Here is a 21,190-nt window from a genome sequence, read left to right on the forward strand (position 1 = left end):
GAGAAAATAAAGAGAACAGATTGATTGATTGATTGCTTTTTTGTGTGGATTCCTCACTCCAGTAGCATATTCTTAACCTGGTCTGAGATACTGGATTATTGGTGCTAAATTATAACCCTATCTTTATCAAGGTGTCTGCTTGACACTCAGATGTTTTCCCACAAACATATGCCCTTCCATCTAATTTGTTTCTGAATCAGGATTTTGTGATGACCAACTGCTTTAGTGGTATAAGCTTACTACAGATGTATTTTCTTAGTCATTATAGCAGGTTAGGGCAGTGGATGTTATCAAGGAACTCCTGAAATAATGGCATTTGAAAAATAAGAAAAATTGTAGATTTAATTTCTTTCATAGGATACTTATGTGTTGTTTAATTTTCAGCTCTGATGATGAAACTGATGCACAGATTCTAAGATTCCCAAGCAAAGGTGTGAAAAGTAAGATTTCTCTCTCTTTTTGTATTATGTTATATAGCAATAGACATATGTTTGTATTTACATGAGCATGAACCACAGGTGGGAATGGACAGCTAGAAACGAGCTCTGATGTACAGCCTATTTTTCAATAAATTCAAAGAAAACTCCTAGCTTGTATTTACATTTGGGAAAGAGAGCTGTGTGTATCGAGTGACCGAAATGATAAAATAGAGTAAATTCAATATTGTTAAATACACAAAATGGAGAATGATGAAGGAGAAAGAGGAAAAAGTGGACCAGCGAAGAGAAGATTGGATGTAAGCAGAGTGGAATCACTGTTGGGTACCTAAGAAATCTTGTGTGATTGAAACCCTGATATCAACTCAAAGGTTTGATAATAATGTGTTTTCAGGGTTTATAAAAGAAAGAGGAATACTAAGTGGAGGTTTATAATTGGAAAGAGAATCTAGGTATAAAAATGTCCTAAGAAATTGGGAGATTACAGAATTGATAGAGAAACTAATAGATCTGAAAGCTGAATACAGGGCAATGTACAGAGAAGTGAACCAGCTAAAAAAAATATCTAATGCCGAAAACTAACAGAGCTTAATGATCTAAAAAAAGGAATTAAACATAGTCAAAAATAAAACAAAAGAATGAAAAATGAAGATAAAAAACAAAAATGAGGCTTTGAAAAAAAAAAAAAATACAAGCGGTGACTGAGAAAGTTGGAGAAACAAAGAGACAGACTCTCCAAGAAATAATAAATCCGTGGAAAGTGGAACAAGAAAATAAAAAAATAGATTTTAAAGAAATAATACAGCAACAAGTGGAAGAAAATGTTAAAGAAACGGTAATTATAGTAATTAAGAAAAAAGATGATTGATCAGAGACACATTAGATAAAAAAAAGTGCATAGTAGTTTATGGTATTATAGGAATCCATAATGTACCATGATACCAAAGAGAAAAAGAAGAGAAAGAAATTGCAAAAGAAATTCTGAAAGACATACAAGAGGAGGGACAAGTAATGGACAAATAGAAGCACATAGGATGGGACAATACTCTCAAGAAAAAAATATATACCACTAAAAATCAAACTAAACTCTCAAATGATACCAGAAGTATTATCAAAAACAGCAAAGCTGGCAAATAGTGAAAATTACAAAAATGTAAGGATAAAAAAAAAAAAAAAGGGTGATGAAAAAGAACAGGGAAAAGACGCTAAGAAATGAATAAAAAAAAAAAAAAAAAAAAAAAACGAGAGAAGAATAGAGACTGAAAAGAATGAGTCTTTTTTTTAGAGAGTACTAGACCTGAGGGAAATGTAATCAACAAAAAAGGAGAAATGAAAAATGAAAAACAATGTATAACAACACAGCATGATTTCAGGACTAAACAAATTAAACGACTATCTGGTAGTAGAAAAACAAGACATAATGGGAATTGTGGAGACAATATTAAAAGGTCCACTACAGATATGTGAGAAAACTATAGGAAAAGGTAAGGATGTTTTTTGGGTTTTTATGGATTTGGAAAAGGCTTATGACAGGGTAGACAGGAAGGCACTGTAGGAGGTATTGCAAATATATGGGATAGGAGGAAAGCTGTTAAGAGCAGTCAAGAATTTTTATGAGAGTAGTAGAGCTCATGTTAGGATCAGAAATGGAAAGAGAGAGTGGTTTGAGGTGAAGGTGGGACTTTGTCAGGGATGTGTTAAAAGTTTGGGGATAACACTGCACTTGTAGCAGGATCTGAGGAGGGATTAAGGAAGTTAGTGACAGAGTTTGGGAAGGTGTGTGAAAGAAGAAAGTTGAAGATGAATGTGGGTAAAAGTAAGGTGACAAGATTTACAAGGGGAGTGTGTGTCAGCAGACTGGAAGTGAGAATTAAGTGAGAGACTGGAGGAAGTGGATAGTTTTAGATACTTGGGTGTGAATGTGGCAGGAATGGGAGGAGTAGAGGTGGAGATAGAATGTAGATTGAGAGAAGCGAGTAAATGCCTTGGGGAATTAAAAAGTGTAATGAGAAATAGACATCTGTGAATGGATGCTAAGAGGAGGTTATATGAAGAAGTGATTGTGCCGACAGCACTGTACAGGGCAGAAACATGGAACATAAGAGAGGAGTTTGAATGTGTTTGAGATCAAATGTCTGAGAAGTATGATAGGGGTTGGATAGAGTGAGAAATGAGGTGAGGAGGAGAACAGGGGTGGAAAGGGAGTTGGGTGATAGAGTTGAAGAAAGAGTATTGGGATGGTTTGGACACATGGAAAGAATGAGTGAAGAAAGACTAGTAAAAGAGGTGTGGAAGGCAGAGGTGGAGGGAGTGAATATGAGGGGACGTCCTAGGATGAGATGGATGGATGGAGTAAAGGGGCATTCCAAAAGAGAGGAATGTCTGTTGGAGGAAGGATGGAAGAGGACAAAGATAGGGGTGAATGGAGAAGGGTTGTGTATGGATAATGCTGTGATGCATAAGGGGGAGTGGTTGGGGGATGGGGGGTGAGGAAGTATGTATGAGGAATATTTATACGCAGCCTGAAGGGATTTCTCCCCATCTTCTCCTTTTCTGCATGAGGGGATGAAGAGGGGGGGTCACTGAATTAATGAAGCAGCCTAGCTGTGGATGTGCTGTGTCTTGTGACACTGCTTCTGACCCAGGGCAGTAGACAGGATGCAGGGATGACCCGTCATCCAGGAGGTGCCAAGATGAGAGGGAGGAGGGTGGAGAGGAGTGGAATATGTAGGGGATGGAAAGGGTGGGAGTGGTTTCTATTCCTTTTTCTTTTTGGCTACCCCCCGTGTAAGGGGAAAAAAGCCTTTGGTATATGTATGTATGTATGTATGCATAGAGTGAGAAAAGAGTCATAAGAAAAACAATATAGGCTATTGAAAATAAAACTTAGGTCTCAAATGACAGCAGAAGTACTATCTAAACAATAAAATTAGCAAATAGTGAGCATTACAAAAATGTATCTATATACATAAAAAAAATAATGTTTTTCAGTTTTGAAAATTTCCTGGCGTTTTTATGACCACCTTCCAAAATCCGGCAAAAATGTCCCATTGTGTAAGGATTCTGATTGGCTGAGAGACTGGTGACGTCATGGCAACGGAGATAACTGATTGGTCGAGAGTGGTGACATCACGGCAATGGAGACGACTGATTGGACGAGAACACTGACGTCACGGCAACGGAGACGATTGATTGGCCGCGAGCGAAGGGCAGGAAGCACAAGAATAAGTTTCCCCAACTTTGTGCCTCGTTCAAAAAACCTCAGTAACATCCACAATTAAGAGATTCCATAGGAAAATAATGGGGTTCAACAATATTCATGAGTACGATCTCATAATAGATTTCGACGAAGAAATTAAAGAGGAAGAATCGGAATTGTTTATGAAACATTATTTTGCAGGATACAAGAATTTTACTAAGAGTGGTGGTTATGACGAAGAAATTAAAGAGGAAAATCGGAAAAGTTTATGAAACAAGATTTTACTGGATACAAGAATTTTACCAAGAGTGTTGGTAAAAGCTGTCACGAGGAATACCAAAAGTATTACATCGATCAGAAATACAATTATTATATCAAAAAACGCAAACTCAAGGAAAAAGTTTTTTAAAAATTTATGCCTCACTCAAAAAAAAAAAAAAAACTCAGTAACAGCCACAATTAAGAGATTCCATAGGAAAATATTGGGGTTCAACAATATGTTACGAAATAACAAAAATTATGTGTACTCTTGGAAGATCTTCAAGTTCCCAAGCCATAGGAGCTTCCCACCGATTACTTCGCTCGACTTGCACTTGGAAAATGAGACAATTCCCCTTCAAATTAAGTTTTGCTATGACAATTAATAAGTCGCAAGGGCAGACTTTTGACAAATGTGTGTTATTGTTGGATATGTCCGATTGTTTTGCCCATGGACAGCCCTATGTGGCATGTTCAAGGGTTACAAATTGGGACTCATTAATTATCCTCCGAGGTTACCATAAGGTTAATGGTGAATGTGTTGTGAAAAATCCGACAAACGTGGTATATAAAGAATTTTTTTTTCGGACATGCCATCCATTACGGAGGGAGAGTCTTTAGTGGAAGGTATCGACAGGGAGCAGTTAATTCCAGAAGAGGAACCTGAATTGGGATCTGTTGAGATTCCTGCTTCAGCTTACAATATTAGTGAAGAAGCCGCAACGGCAATGATCCTGCCTGATTACGACTATGTCGTTGACGAATTGGAATCAGATGTGTCGGTCCCCCTTAAGGTTTGGGAAAGGACTTTCCAAGAAAAAGAAGAATTGAAGAAGGAGAAAGAAGAAATAACTCAAGAATTAAAGAAGGCCAAGGCACCCACGGCGTAGCCGGTGCCTTGGGACATTTTCTATGTCCATGTCTATATATATATATATATATATATATATATACATATATATATATATATATATATATATATATATATATATATATATATATATATATATATACACACAAAATTAAACCATTTCAAAAGTGACACATTTTAAAAATGTTACATGCCATGGAGGATCATCGTTGAGCTGTGTACAATCATCGTTGAGCTGTGGACGATCATCGTTGAGCCGTGGACGATCATCGTTGAGCCGTGGATGATCATGGTTCAGTCAAGGTCAAGAACGATCATTGTTGAGCCGTAGACGATCATCGTTGAGTCAAGAATGATCATCGTTGAGCCGTGGACGATCATAGTTGAGCCGTGGACGATCATCGTTGAGCCGTGGACGATCATCTTTGAGCCGTGGATGATCATCGTTGAGCCATGGACGATCATCGTTGAGCCGTGGACGATCATCGTTGAGCCGTGGACGATCATCGTTGAGTCAAGAACGATCGTCGTTGAGCTATGGACTATCATCGTTGAGCCGTGGGCGATCATCGTTGGGCCGTGGACGATCATCGTTGGGCCGTGGATGATCATCGTTGAGCCGTGGATGATTATCGTTGAGCCGTGAACGATCATCGTTGAGCAATGGACGATCATCGTTGAGCCGTGGATGAATCATTGAGTCAAGAACGATCATCGTTGAGCCATGGGCGTTGTTGAGTCAAGAATGATCATCGTTGAGCCGTGGACAATCATAGTTGAGCCGTGGACGATCATTGTTGAGCCGTGGATGATCATCGTTAGGCCATGGACCATCATCGTTGAACCGTGGATGATCATCGTTGAGTCAAGAACGATCATCGTTGAGTCAAGAACGATCATCGTTGAGTCAAGAACGATCATCGTTGAGCCATGGACGATCATCGTTGAGCCGTGGACGATCATCGTTGGGCCGTGGACGATCATTGTTGAGCCGTGGATGATGATCGTTGAGCCGTGAACGATCATCGTTGAGCAATGGACGATCATCGTTGAGCCATGGACGATCATCGTTGAGTCAAGAACGATCATCGTTGAGCCATGGACGATCATCGTTGAGCAGTGGACGATCATCGTTGAGCCATGGGCGATCATCGTTACTGATAATAAATTAAATTAAACCATTTCAAAGGTGACACATTTTAAAAATGTTACATGTCTTGGAGAGGGGGTCTGTAAGTCCTCCAAGGTCGTAAGTTCTCCGAGGCAGTAAGCCTTTCGAGGCTGTAAGTTCTCCGAGGGTGCAAGTCCTCCTAGGGTGGAAGTCCTCCCAGGGTGCAAATCCTCCGAGGGTGCAAGTCCTCCGAGGGTGGAAGTCCTCCGAGGGTGCAAGTCCTCCGAGGGTGCCAGTCCTCCGAGGGTGCCAGTCCTCCGAGGGTGCAAGTCCTCCGAGGGTGCAAGTCCTCCGAGGGTGCAAGTCCTCCGAGGGTGCAAGTCCTCCGAAGTTGTAAGCCCTTCGAGGGTGCAAGTCCTCCGAGGTCGTAAGTCCTACGAGGGTGCAAGTCCTCTGAAGTTGCAAGTCCTACGAGGTTGTCAATCCTCCAAGGTAATAAATCCTCCAAGATAATAAGTCCTCCAAGGTAATAAGTCCTCCAAGGTAATAAGTCCTCCAAGGTAACAAGTCCTCCAAGGTAACAAGTCCTCCAAGGTAACAAGTCCTCCAAAGTAATAAGTCCTCCAAGGTAACAAGTCCTCAAAGGTCACAAGTCCTTAGTGGTCGCAAGTCCTCAGTGGTTGCAAATCCTCAGTGGTCGCAAGTCCTTAGTGGTCGCAAGTCCTCAGTGGTCGCCATGTTCCCTTGGACTGACCAGGAAAAAATGTCCCTTGGGTTCGGCCTCGGCCTCGGGGCGGAACCCCAACACCGGATCCCCAGCACGGGATCCCTATCGTGAGATTAGAGTGTGGAGCGCTGCGGCCGAAGGCCGCTGTTTGCGCAGCAAGCCCCTGGCGAAGTCGGGGAGGGCGAAGCCCGCGGCTTGTGGATAAAAAAAGAATTGAGTGATGAAGAAAAAGAAAAGGAACTTAGAAATGAAGCAAATGAAAAAAGAATGGAGACTGATTTTTTTTTTTTTTTTTTTTTTTTTTTGAGAGAGAGAGAGAGGGAGGTTTGGACTTAAGGCTAAGAAAATGTTTTATCTAAAAAAAGGTTGCAAATTAGAAAAGAACAAGAAAGGAAAAAATTAAAAATAGCTTATACCCACACAATGATTTCAGGACTGAACGAATTAAATGACTATCTGGCTTTAGAAAAACCAGATGTAATGGGAATTGTAGAAACAAAATTAGAAAGTCCTCTACCACCAAACACTGTGGGACAAGGTCTGTACAACCATTGGATGAAAAATAGAAAGGAAAAACAGGATAGAGGTGTAATATTTTTGACTAAGAAAAGCTTAAATAAATAATAATAAACTATAAAGTAATGTCGTAGCACATTGATAAAATATACTTTTTATCCCACAGTCGGAAAAAGAAGACACTAATGTCGAACGTTTTGTATATTTCGATCACTAACTGTGACCCTCTTCAGCAGAATGAATACATAGTGGAAGGCATATGCTTATATACAAAAATGTGAGGTGGGAAAAGGAACAAGCTCAGGTAACGTGACCGATGCTCCGTAGGTCGCGTGGGGTTTTGTGACCTTGGAGTATATGAGGTAGTACTTGGCTGACTGCTGAGGTGGTAATGCAGTCAGGTGACCACTGACCATTTGATATGTTGAAATTAGGGAGATATTTAATCAGGGAAGACTCAATTATTTTCCTTTTGAAGCTACATGTTGATTTATAAATTATTTCAGCATCATCCCAATGCATGCGGTGATCTTTATTGGCAATGTGCTGAAATACCGCGGAATTTTGTTGACCATATTTTACAGAATTTTTATGCTCTTTAATTCTGGTTGCCAAATCTCTTCCAGTTTGTCCCCAATAAACAGTATCACAATCTAAACATGGCAACTTGTATACACCTGGGTTAATGTCGCTTAATGGTCTGCAGTGTACATTAACTATTTTCCTAAACAAGGTATTAGGATAATTGAAGATCACATTGATATTTTCTTTAGGTAATGATTGGGACATTTCATTTATAGAATCATTATAGGGTAATTTTATACATTTATTATCCCATTTATGTTTTTTAGTAGAGTGGGGAGTAGATTTATGGAAACTTATTTTAGCCTTGCTAAGGGCTTTTTGCAAGAACCAATCCGGGTATCCTAGTCTTGTAAGTTGTTTTTTTATAGTTATTATTTCTGTATCTAAATATTGTGAGCTGCAAATTCTTAGTGCTCGTAAAAATAAGCCCGAAGCAACACTTTGTTTTGTTTTGTCCGAATGGTAGCTAAAAAAGTGCAAGTAACTCCCAGTGTGGGTAGGTTTTCTATAAACTGTGAATGACAAGCAATTCTGATTTCTTATTATTAAAATATCTAGAAAAGGCAATTTATTATCTACTTCCCATTCTACTTTAAATTTTATGTTAGCCAAATTATTAAGTTTATCAAAGAATTCTTTAAAGGAACCCCATTCTTCGTTCCATAACGTGAAAACATCATCAACGTATCTATACCAAAACATGTCTGGTGGTTTGATATTTGGTAATAAAACTGACCCAAAATATTCCATATATAGATTTGCTAATACTGGAGAAAGATTTTATCCCATAGATCAACATAATTTTTGTTTAAAGAAATGATCTTTGAAAGAGAAAACATTAGTTGTTGTTGTTGTCGTTCCCTAGACTGTCTGTCCGAGCAGTCCCGTCTCCCCAAGGAATGCCATAGCTGAAACTGGGTTTTCCCACAAATCCTTTATAGAGTGTATGTTGTGTTGTTTGCGTGCATGATTGTGTATAATGCAGTCTTCCATTATGTGTTGTATGGTATGGGGTGAAGTGTTACATCCTGGGCAGCTGTTCACAATGCGGTCATCCAGCCTCTTCTGGTAGCTTAGAAGTGCTGGGTGGTGACCGCACCGCAGTCTGGCCAAGTGGACTCTGTCCTTTCGTGGGAGAGAGGATTCAGAAGGGTGGATATCAGGGGGTCTGGCATGCAGCAGTGTGTTGTCTTTCAGTGTGTTAATGGAGCAGTGAGTGATATGATTATGAATATGTTTCCGGAGGCTGGTATTTGGTGGTTGTGGAAGAAGAGAAGAGAGTATCTGTGCGTGATAAAGGTCTTTGGGTGTTGTTTTAATGTTTCTTGGTGTGTGTGGGTGTTCTGCTATGTAGTGTAGCGGGTGTGATGTGTTTGTGGTGGCTGCGGCAAGTGTTCGTGTGCCTCTCATGTTGAGGTGGTCCTTGACTTTGAGAACTTTTGTTTCATGGTGTAAATGGTCTGTAGGTGTTGTATTTGTGCAGCCTGTAATTGTTTTTAGGGCTTTGTTTTGTATGATCTGAAGGGTGTTGTGGTGTGTCTCACTGAGATAAGGAGCCCATGCAGGACTCGCATAATTCATCACTGAGCGTATGCATTGTTTGTATATTGTTATATTAGTTTCTTTGTTTTGTCCAAATGTTGTTCCAGTGATTGACTTAAGTGCGTTAAGTCTGGGTGTGCATTTGTTTTTTTATGTTTGTGATGTGTTGTTTGAAAGACATGGATGTATCATATGTTACACCAAGAATTTTCGATGTGTTTGTGTGTGTGGTATTAGAGTGTTGTTGATGTAGAGATGAGGTATGTATTTGTGTTCTTTTGTCCAGTTGGTGAGAAGTGTTGCTGTAGATTTGGTTGGAGCTATTTTGAGTCTGTTTGTGATGAACCATGTGTTGAGTGTATCAAGGTATGGCTGGATTATTTCTGCAGCTTTGTCTGTGTTACGATGTGTGCATGTGATTGTTATGTCGTCTGCGTAGGAAGAGATTTGTATTTCTGAGTTGTCTGGTGTGGGTAAGTCATGCATGTATAGATTAAATAGTGTGGGGGATAGAACTGAGCCCTGTGGTACTCCGTTCATAATGTTTCTGATGTGCGATGATTGGCCATTATATGACACGTAAGCATTCCTACCTGCCAGATAATTGGCCAGCCATCTTTTGGTGTTATTGTGCATGTCTGTGTTATATATTTTATTTGTTAGGTTGTGGCGGGGGATAGCATCAAAAGCTTTACTAATGTCTAATGTTATAAGAAGTGTTCTTTGGTGGGGCCTATCTGAATTGATGCCATCTAAAATTCTTTGTGTGAGGTTTGTCAGAAGAGTGTTTGTGGAGTGTAGTGGCCTAAAACCATGTTGTGAGTCAGCAAGGGGAATATGTGGTGTGACAAGTTTAAGTATTAGGCGTTCAATGACTTTAGAGGGGGTGCAGAGAAGTGTGATTGGGCGGTGCGATGTTGGGATTGTTGGGTCTTTGTTCGGTTTTGGAATGGTGATTATTTTACCATGCTTCCAGATGTCAGGTATAGTGTTGTGTGAATAGCTGTAGTTTGCAATGTTTGTGAGTGCGTGTATACCTTGTGGTCCAATGTGTTTTAGGTGGATGTTACTTATGTTATCAGGGCCACAGGCAGATGAGTGCTTGAGATTATGTATTATGAGTTTTGTCTGACTGTCTATGAAGAGTGTATAGTCTGAGTCTGTGGGAAAGTCTTTCTTACGTCGAATGGTGCGTCGGTCGTCAGGGTGAGAAGTGAGATGGCTTGTCTGTGCAAAATGACGTATGAGTGCGTTTTCTTGTTGTCTGTTTGAGGGTAGATTATCTGTTGTTGTGATTATTGCTGTGTGAGAGCGTGTTGTGTTACTGTTGGATAGTGTAATGCTGTTGAGTGTTTTGTACAATTTGCTGGTGTTTGTTTTGTGATCAAGTGTATTGATAAAGTTTTGCCAATTTTGTGTTTTTTGTTCATGTATTTTATTGGCAATCACAGTGTTTAGTGTTTGTATTTGGTCTGCTATGTTTTGAGGGATAGGTGTGGGGGTATCGTGTTTAAGTGTGTCACATTGTCTGATGAGGCCTTGGATTTCTGGTGTGAAGTTGGGGTTGTGTGATTTTCTGTTGCCTCTAGGGATGTATCTCTTGTCTGCATTTTGTATGATTGTATTAAAAGTGTGCACAGCATTGTTTATATTTGTGATTGGTGTACTGTTAAGTGTTTCAAAATGTTGTTCTGTCTCTTCAGTAAAAGCTTCCCAGTTAGCTCTCTTGTAATTGGTGTATGTGTGTCTGTGGCCAACTGGGGTGCATCTTGTTTTGGTGGTGATGATTGGAAGGTGGTCAGAGCCAAGGGTTCCGACCACTCTCCATGATGTTGTTGGGGATAGGCAGGGGGAGCAAAAGGTGATATCAGGAGAGGAGGGAGTGTAGAGGGCTTGGTGTGGGATATGTGTATGATTATGTGTGTTGTTCATGATAGTCAATGAGTCAAACTGAGTCTGTATATCAAGCCCTCTGTCTGTGTCAGGATTGTCGACATACCAGGCAGACGACTTGGCGTTGAAGTCTCCACCCATGATCAGGTTGGGGATTGAGGCTAGTTGGCTAAAATGAGGCCTGAAGGTGTCTGGAACTGTGGGGGATGATTGGGGGGGAATGTACATGTTAACTATTGTCAGTGTTGATTTGTTGCCTGTGCAGATTCGAATGGATTGGATTTCTGTTGTGTTATCTGTGGTAGGGAGGAGAATTTTGGTTGTGGCACTTGTGTCCACAAAACAGATGGAGTGGTGGATCAGGGTGATGAGTCCACCGCCATTGCCGTCAGTCCAGTCTTGTCTGATGGTGGTGTAATTATGAAATGATGGTGTTTTGTGTGAGTGTCTTAGTTTTGTTTCTTGTAAAATCGCAATGTGTATGTTGTGTTGTTTAAGAAAGTGTTCAAGTTCATGTTTTTTTTGTGTTAATACCGTCAATGTTGTGTTGTAATATGTTGATATTGTGTGTTTTGTATGTGTTGTATGTTTCCGTTTGGGGTTGAGGTTGGGGTGGTAGTGGGGAAGGTGTAGGATCTGGGTCAGAGGGGGGGGAAAGGAGAGATCCGGGACAAAGGAAGGGGAGTACTAATCGGGGGTAAGGGCAAAGGGAAATTGGGAGTGGGTAAGGGTGCTGGCTGTGGTTGGGGAGGTGGGAGTGGGGTTACTGGAGGGCAGGTAGAACATGTCCAAGTGTTTGTGTATTGGTTTGTGTCAGCAAGTGTTGTACAAGTGAGGTGGGCCCAGTTTTTGCACATATTGCACTGAACTGAGCCCTTTGTCTGTCTGCTCGAAGTAATGGGTTTAGAGCATGTTGGGCATGTGTATTTTGTGGTGGGCCCATGATTGCTCTCTACATCTCCAGCTAAAAGTAGAAGAAGAGGGGTGATCGCCGGAAAATCACCCCTCGGTGCAGAAAAAACGTAATATTGCATGTTGGGAAAAAGGATTGTGGTACTCCCCAAGGTAGGCGTAGCTCCTCTTGGGGATCGGTGCCACCTGCGTAGAGCTGATGGCCAGGGGTTGTTGCTGCCGTTTGGCCCCCAACTCTTGGGGTTGGGGGGTGGTCCCACGACGTAGACGCTGCAGCTCCAGGACCGAAAACATTAGTTCTGATACATAGCTCTGTTAATTTTATGATTTTACTTACTGAGAGTGGGAGTTGATTTTGATATTGTTGTAACTTATTCTCTAAAAACTTTAAAACTTCTCCTGTATCGATTTTTGTGAATAAGGACACTACATCGAGGCTTAATATTTTACTATTGGCTGGTAATTTATGGCTTGTGATTTTACTTATGAAATCTTCCGAGTGCTTAATGTGAGACATAGAAAAACGTCCTACAAACGGTGACAAGATTTCCGTGAGCCATTTTGAGGTCTTATTAGTGCAGGAGTTCCTATTTGATATTATTGGTCTAAGAGGGATGTTCTCTTTATGAATTTTTGGGAGACCGTAGAAGTTTGGTAACTGTGGATTTGTAACTTTCAGCTTATTAAACATTTCTTTGCCTACAATTTTGCCTTTTCTAGATATTTTAATAATAAGATATCAGAATTGCTTGTCATTCACAGTTTATAGAAAACCTACCCACACTGGGAGTTACTTGCACTTTTTTAGCTACCATTCGGATAAAACAAAACAAAGTGTTGCTTCGGGCTTATTTTTACGAGCACTAAGAATTTGCAGCTCACAATATTTAGATACAGAAATAATAACTATAAAAAAACAACTTACAAGACTAGGATACCCAGATTGGTTCTTGCAAAAAGCCCTTAGCAAGGCTAAAATAAGTTTCCATAAATCTACTCCCCACTCTACTAAAAAACATAAATGGGATAATAAATGTATAAAATTACCCTATAATGATTCTATAAATGAAATGTCCCAATCATTACCTAAAGAAAATATCAATGTGATCTTCAATTATCCTAATACCTTGTTTAGGAAAATAGTTAATGTACACCGCAGACCATTAAGCGACATTGACCCAGGTGTATACAAGTTGCCATGTTTAGATTGTGATACTGTTTATTGGGGACAAATTGGAAGAGATTTGGCAACCAGAATTAAAGAGCATAAAAATTCTGTAAATATGGTCAACAAAATTCCGCGGTATTTCAGCACATTGCCAATAAAGATCACCGCATGCATTGGGATGATGCTGAAATAATTTATAAATCAACATGTAGCTTCAAAAGGAAAATAATTGAGTCTTCCCTGATTTAGTATCTCCCTAATTTCAACATATCAAATGGTCAGTGGTCACCTGACTGCATTACCACCTCAGCAGTCAGCCAAGTACTACCTCATATACTCCAAGGTCACAAAACCCCACGCGACCTGCGGAGCATCGGTCACGTTACCTGAGCTTGTTCCTTTTCCCACCTCACATTTTTGTATATAAGCATATGCCTTCCACTATGTATTCATTCTGCTGAAGAGGGTCACAGTTAGTGATCGAAATATACAAAACGTTCGACATTAGTGTCTTCTTTGGGATAAAAAGTTTAAATAATAATAAATTGACAGATAATAATAAATAAAAATCAAGCAGATAATAGAGACAAATAGTAACAAACAAATAATGTAAAATAAATGGCAGTCATTACAGCATCTTGCTTAGATGTTTATCTAAACGAATCTTGAAGCTCCAAACTGAACTACATTGCACTGCCTCTGCAGGAAATCTATTCCATTCATTAACTGCATGGTTGGCAAAGTTGTTTCTACCCACTTCTAAATTAAATCTATTCCCTGACAGTTTGAGACCATTATTTCTTGTCAGATTCTCATTCAGTGTAAAAAAAAAATTGTCACTTTTAATGTCATTCCCCTTTAGAATCTGAAAGACCCATATGAAGTCACCTCTGAGTCTACGTTTTTATAGGGAAAACAGATTCATATGTTTTAGTTGATTTTTGTTTGATTTATTTTTTATATTTGGAATCAGTTTTGTGGCTCGCCGTTGTACTTTTTTCAATCTGTCAACGTCTTTAATGAGATTCGGTGAACATACGGAAACAGCATATTCCAAATGTGGACAAACTAATGATTTATATAGCTTGTTAATGAGAGATGGTCTTTTGAATCATAGGATCATGCAATCAGTCCTAGAATCTTATTTGCTTTATCAGAGGCTGAAATACACTGTTTAGATTATTTGAGATCATTACTGATAATTACCCAGAGATCCTTCTCACTATCCACTTTTGTTAACAAATTTCCAAATAACTTGTAATCATACTGTTATTTTTACCTATGTGCATGTTGGGAAGAAATGACAGTGAAGGGTGGAGAAGACCTTTGGGGAAACATACTAATGGATATGACCATTGAATACACAATGACTCAGTGGGTAAAGGAAAATACCAGATACAGAAGGAATGAGGGACCATCAAGACTAGATTTAATATTTATGTCAGAGCCTGAAGTTGTGGACAGAACAAAACTCCAATTGGGAAGAGTGACCATGTACTAATAGAATTCAAACTAAAAGAGCAAATGGATTTGAGCTAAAACTATACTCAACTTTAACCCCTTCCATACGGTGCCGCACACGTAGGCGTCATGAGGAGCAAGTGGATTCGCGACACTGCCATATCGGCGTCTTGATTATATTTATTGTAGTCGCCCCTGTGTTTTTACATTCTCCCTAATCTGCTCTTAATCCCATTCTCTGTTGTTTTCAAAATTCACGGGTGAAAGAGAGAACAATCGATATAAGCCATGACTATATTTTATGATGCCAGTATTATTACGACACGTCGTACGGCTGGCATTGGCTGCTGCCCGCAAGATTTAAGTCCCGTAGTGAAGTGGTTAAGAAAAAACTGAATGTGGAAAGATACAATAGTGGGTCACTATGAGCATAGCTCTCTTCCTGCAAAATACAACCAGGTAAATACAACTAGGTAAATGCACACAGTAATTGTCTTAAATGACTTGTTCTCTGATAAACAAATAAACAAAATTGTTGGAGAATTCTATAACTTGCTAAGATCAATAAAAGTGGCATTTACCTATTTGGACGAAGAAATGATTAAAAAAATATTAGTCACACTGATAAGGCCTAGACGAGATTATGTGGTGACATTGTGGTCACCCAGTACCAAAAAGAATATAAAGAAACTTGTAAGAATACAGAGAGCAACCACAAAAATGGCTCCAGCACTTTCAAACTTGTCATATCAAGAGAGACTGGCTAGATTGGAGTTACCAACTTTGGAGCAAAGAAGAAAGGAGACCTACTAACCATAAGAACATAAGAATGAAGGAGACTGCAAGAGACCATAAGGCCTACACTAGGCAGCTCCGTATCCATCACCACCTGTCATCCCCATCCATAAAGTTGTCTAATTGTTTCTTAAAACAACTGATAGTTTCAGCACTTACTACATGGTTACTAAGTTTATTCCGTTCGTCGACCACCTTATTACTAAACCAATTTTTGCCTATTTCCTTTTTAAATCTAAATTTGTCCAGTTTATAACCATTATTGCGAATCCTGCCCTGTTGTTTTAATATGATGACCTTGTTTGCATCACCCTTGTTAAAACCTTTGATCCACTTGAACACCTCTATTAGATCACCCCACACTCTCCGTCTTTCCAGAGAGTGTAAGTTAACCCCTTCCATACGGTGCCGCACACGTAGGCGTCATGGGGAGCGAGTGTATTCGCGAGGCTGCCATATCGGCGTCTTGATTATATTTATTGTAGTCGCCCCTCCATAATGACATTCTTTCTAATTCTTTTGTAATCGCATTTTCTATGGTTATCAAAATTCACGGGTGAAGAGAGAACGATTGATATAAGCGGTGACTATATTTTATGATGCGAGTATTATTACGACACGTCGTACGGCTGGCATTGGCTGCTGCCACCGAGATCTAAGTCCATGACGCCTACGTGTGCGGCACCGTATGGAAGGGGTTAAGGTGCCTAAGCCTCTCTTCATAAGTTAAATTTCTGAGTCCATGTATCATTTTGTTCATTCTTCTCTGTACTGATTCTAGTGAATTGATGTCCATTCTGTAGGACAGAGATCAAAACTGTACCGCATAGTCAAGGATGGGTCTAACTATCGCTAGATAGAGTTTAATAATTACCTCTGCACTTCTATTTGTTACTGTCCTAGCAATGAAACCTAATGCTCTGTTAGCTTTATTCCTAGCGCTAATGCACTTTTTCCTGGTTTTAAGGTCTGGACTCACTAGAACTCCCAAGTCTCTCTTGCACTCAGTTTTCTCTAAAAGCGTGTTATCTAAGCTGTATCTATTTTCGGGGTTGTGTAGCCCTACGTTTAACATGCTGCACTTAGAGATATTGAAGTTCATTTGCCATTTCACTGACCATGTTAACAGTTTGTTAAGATCATCCTGCAGAATCTCTGCGTCATCTCCTGACCTAATTAGGCATCCTATTTTAGTGTCGTCCACTTACTAACATCACTATTTATCCTGTTGTCTAAGTCGTTTACGTACATAATGAACAACAAGGGACCCAAAACCGACCCCTGGACCCCACTAGTAACATTGCCCCACCTAGATTTTACTCCATTTATGGTGACCCGTTGTTTTCTGTTACTAAACCAAGCTCTAATCCATTCTAACACTTTTCCTCCTATGCCATGGGCTTTGATTTTATTTAGTAGTCTCTGGTGTGGCACCTCGTCGAACGCTTTGCTAAAGTCAAGGTAAATAACATCGTAATTATCATTGTTATCTTATGCCTTATATACTTTAGTGTAAAAGGATAGAAGATTAGTCACACATGACTTACCCTTGGAGAAACCATGCTATGAATCACGAATTAAATTATGTCTTTCGATGTGTTCTCTGAGTCTATTTACTATTACTGATTCAAGCGTTTTTTCTATAACCGATGTCAAACTGATTGGCCTGTAGTTGCACATAGACGATCTATCTCCCCTCTTAAAAACAGGAACAATGTTTGCTTGCCTCCAAGCAGTAGGCTACTGATTTATTAAATACCTCAGTTAACTGGTTGCAGATTTCAAATTTACACTCCTTTAGCATTCTCGGAAAAATTTCATCTGGACCTGGGGATTTTGTAGCTTTAAGTCTTTCAATCTGCTTGACTACTTCTACTTTACTAATGCTGATATTAGATAGACTACTTTCTTCATCCCCTCTGAAAATCGGATCGCAGTCAGGTACTTTAACCTCTCATTAGTAAACACCAATAGAAAATAATTGTTAAACTCCTCACTCATTTTTTCCTCAGATTCTATCATGACATTTTCATTGTTTTTAATTGGTCCTATTCTTTCTTTATTTTTTGTTCTATAGAGATGAAAGAAACCCTTTGGGTTGGATCATGCTTGACTAGCAACCTTGATTTCATAATTACGTTTTGCTGTATGTGTATTCTTTTTAACCAGCTTTGCCATTGATCTAAGGTGTGTTTCCCTTTTTTTTTATTTTTACGTAAAGTCCTCTTTTTATTCCGATCTCATGTTTCAATCTGTCATCCATTTGGGAGTATTACTATTTTTCCGTATTGACTTCAGGGTGATAAATGTATTTTGTGCATTAATAATTAAATCAGATTGCTATACATTTCATCCAAATCGCTGACCTGTCTGTTGAGCCCTCACCCCCAAATGACCTGACCTAAGGTATGCATATTACCCTCCGTGACCCAACCCCTGGCCATGACCTGACCCCCAGTCACGTACCGAGACTCAACAATGTCCAAAACGTCCGCATGACATTTCATATTCAGTTTCAAATAGGTTTTTATATTGTCAAACTTTGCTCTTCTGAAGTCTGGTACTTGGACATTATACTTTTTAATTCTTCCCAAATAATATTAAATCTTATTTCTTGATGATCGCTAGAGCCTAGACTATCTCCCACTTTTACATTACTCATTAGGTGCTCATTATCAGTTAAAACTAAGTCCATAGTACTTTCTCCCTTCGTTGGATCGGTAATCACTTGTTTTAGGAAATTATCCTGCACCACATCTAGGAATTTCTTTGTTTTCTGATCTATTAAAGTTTCCCAGTCAATGTTTCTATAATTAAAATCTCCCATGATCACAACGTTTTTGTACTGGGATGCTCTGCGAATTTCATGAATCAGGGGATCAGTCTGCTCAATGCTGAGGTTAGGAAGTCTATACAAGACGCCAATAATAACTTTCTTATTCTTGCCTATAATCTCTATCCAAATGGATTCCGTACAGTCCTCTTCCTTAATTGAATTGTTGATGATACAGTTTATTGTATTTTTAATGAAAAGTGCTACACCTCCCCCCACTCCTGCCAACCCTATCCTTGTGAAAAAACATATCCTTTTATTTCGATTTCCGGAAGGAAATGTTTATCAGCCATGTTGATCCAGGACTCAGTAATAGCTATAATATTGAAATTCTCTACACATGCTTTACCTCACAGCAAATCAATTTTGTTAATTATGCTTCTGCTATTTGTATAGTGAACTTTAAGTTTATCTTCCCTCCACCTGCTTTGGTGATTCTTTTCACAGTCTCTCTCTGAGTTGTTTCTATTGCCTAAACTATATTCCGATACTTCCCCTCCTACTCCCACATAATCTACCTGAAAAAACCCTGTAGGATGCCTACTTCTCGCTCAAGGGATTCAGCAAGGAGCCGAAATCCTCTGGGCAACAAGTGCACCCTGTCCCTTGTATAAAGATGATTCCTACCGTAAAAGCGGTCCCAGTTGGCCTTACAATGTTTTGCCAGCCTGCAATTCATTGCAATAGCCCTGGAATGCCACATGCCTTCAACTCTATGCCTCAGAAAGATTCCACATACAACAGGAACACCTCCCCTATTTCTAATCTTGTCTAGCGCATCCCGGAACCACACAAACAATTCCTCACTCCCTAACTTATCTACATCATTGCCCCCAGCACATAAGCAAACTATAGGATCCTTACCTTCCCCTACTAAACACTCTTCAATCCTATCTCTAACATCTCCTATCCCCACGCCAGGGAAACACACCTGCGTCCTATGTTTCCTATCTTTATCGCAGAAAGCCCTGTCTAAGTACCTCACTTGACTGTCTCCTACAACCAAAATCTTACCTGTGGGCAGGGATCCAGCGTCTGCCCTTCCCTTCTTCTCTTGAATTTTGTTTGTTTCTTCTTCCTGCAGATTCGCTAGAACTTGAAACGAGTTCTTGCAAACAAGTGGGGCTGGTGAGGACTTTTTTCCACTATTCCACATCTTATTTATCGCCGTTTTCCATCCAAGCTCATAGCTAGTTTTGTCTTCTGTATTTTGGGCCTTCGAGCAGAGAACTTGATTCTCCTCTTTAACCACTTCAGTACGGGACTTAAATCTCGCGGGCAGCAGCCAATGCCAGCCGTACGATGTGTTGTAATAATACTCGCATCATAAAATATAGTCATCGCTTATATCGATCGTTCTCTCTTTCACCCGCGAATTTTGAAAACCACAGAGAATGGGATTCAGGGCACATTTGAGAGAATGTAAAAACACAGGGGCGACTACAATAAATATAATCGACGCCGATATGGCAGCGTCGCAAATCCACTTGCTCCTCATGACGCCTACGTAGGCGGCACCGTATGGAAGGGGTTAAGGCACTTGACAGCATCCTCCAAGGCTTCAGTTCTACTAAGTAGAGATTGTACCTCATCGGCGCTGAACACAGTAACACAACCACTCGCCATATCACTAATTGAAGCAGCTACCTGGTTGACCTGATTTGAGTGATGACTACTGCTCAACTGACCATCTATAGAATCATGAATCATGAAGGGCACAGAAACAATCAATAAAGAGGACTTGCTAAATTGGGACAAAAGAAACACAAGAGGGCATGGAAAGAAACTAAAAAAAGGATAGTTATACAAGAGATCTGAAGAAGAACAGTTTTTCACACAGAGTGGTGGACACTTGGAACAAACTGGAAGAAACAGTAGTGTGTGCAAAAACCATTCATGAATTTAAGAGCAAACTAGACACTGCAAGATACAAAGGCAGGCGGGACACCATGAGTATAGCTCCCTTCCTATAAAATACTACTAGGTAAATACACACATAAAAACAGGATATCAGGATGATATAAAATTGGTGAAAAGGAAATAAAAGCAGGATTTGAAAAAGACCTGGGAGTAATCATCACAAAAGACATGTTCCTTTATAAACAGAAACAAAATTGTCAGAGAAACCTACAACTTGCTGAGATCAATAAAAGTGGCATTTACTTACTTGGATGAAGAAATGGTGAAGAAAATACTAGTCACACTGATAAAACCAAGATTGGAGTACTCAGTGACACTATGGTCACCCAGTACCAAGAATAATATAAGGAAAATTGAAAAAATCCAAAGAGCAACTACGAAGATGGCCCCTACACTTTCAGAACTGTCATACAAAGAGAGGTTGTCAAAACTAGAGTTACCGACCCTGGAAAAAAGAAGAGGAAGAGGAGACTAGTTTACCATCTATAGAAACATGAGAGGTACAGAAGTCCTTGATAGAGAAGACTTACTAAATTTGGATACAGGAAATACAAGAAGACATGGAAGGAAACTCAAAAAGGACAGTTATAGAAGAGACCTAAAAAAGAACAGCTTACTCCACAGAGTGGTGGATGTATGGAACAAACTGGATGAAATGAGTGTGCAAAAACCATACACAAATTTAAGAACAATTTAGATACTGCAAGATACAGAGATGGGACACCACAAATGTAGCTCCCCCTCCTGTAAGATACCAGTAGGTAAATGTAACTAGGTAAATACACACATTCTGACAGACAGTTTGGCTTCAGATCTGAAAGGTCATGTGTGTTGAACCTTTTAAAGCTTTTACTCAAGAATGATTGATGTGCTGCTAGAGAGAGAGAGAGAGAGAGAGGGGTGGGTGGACTGCATGTACCTGGACCTGGAGAAGGCATTTGATAAAGTACTGCACAGTTGAC

General features: G+C 39.7%; 1 protein-coding gene across 9 annotated transcripts in view; it reads left to right on the top strand.

Annotated features, from left to right (window-relative positions):
* Positions 1-21,190, top strand: part of LOC143019932 (E2F-associated phosphoprotein-like) — a 204,844-nt gene that overhangs the window by 50,777 nt on the left and 132,877 nt on the right. For all 9 annotated transcript variants that reach the window (XM_076176313.1, XM_076176357.1, XM_076176261.1 and 6 more), the window contains one exon: positions 385-440. In XM_076176313.1, coding sequence (XP_076032428.1) covers positions 385-440 — 56 coding nt within the window. The remainder of the gene's footprint in view (positions 1-384; positions 441-21,190) is intronic.

Source organism: Oratosquilla oratoria, chromosome 1 (assembly GCF_046742065.1).
Source record: "Oratosquilla oratoria isolate Oo_2021 chromosome 1, ASM4674206v1, whole genome shotgun sequence".
NCBI lineage: Eukaryota > Metazoa > Arthropoda > Malacostraca > Stomatopoda > Squillidae > Oratosquilla > Oratosquilla oratoria.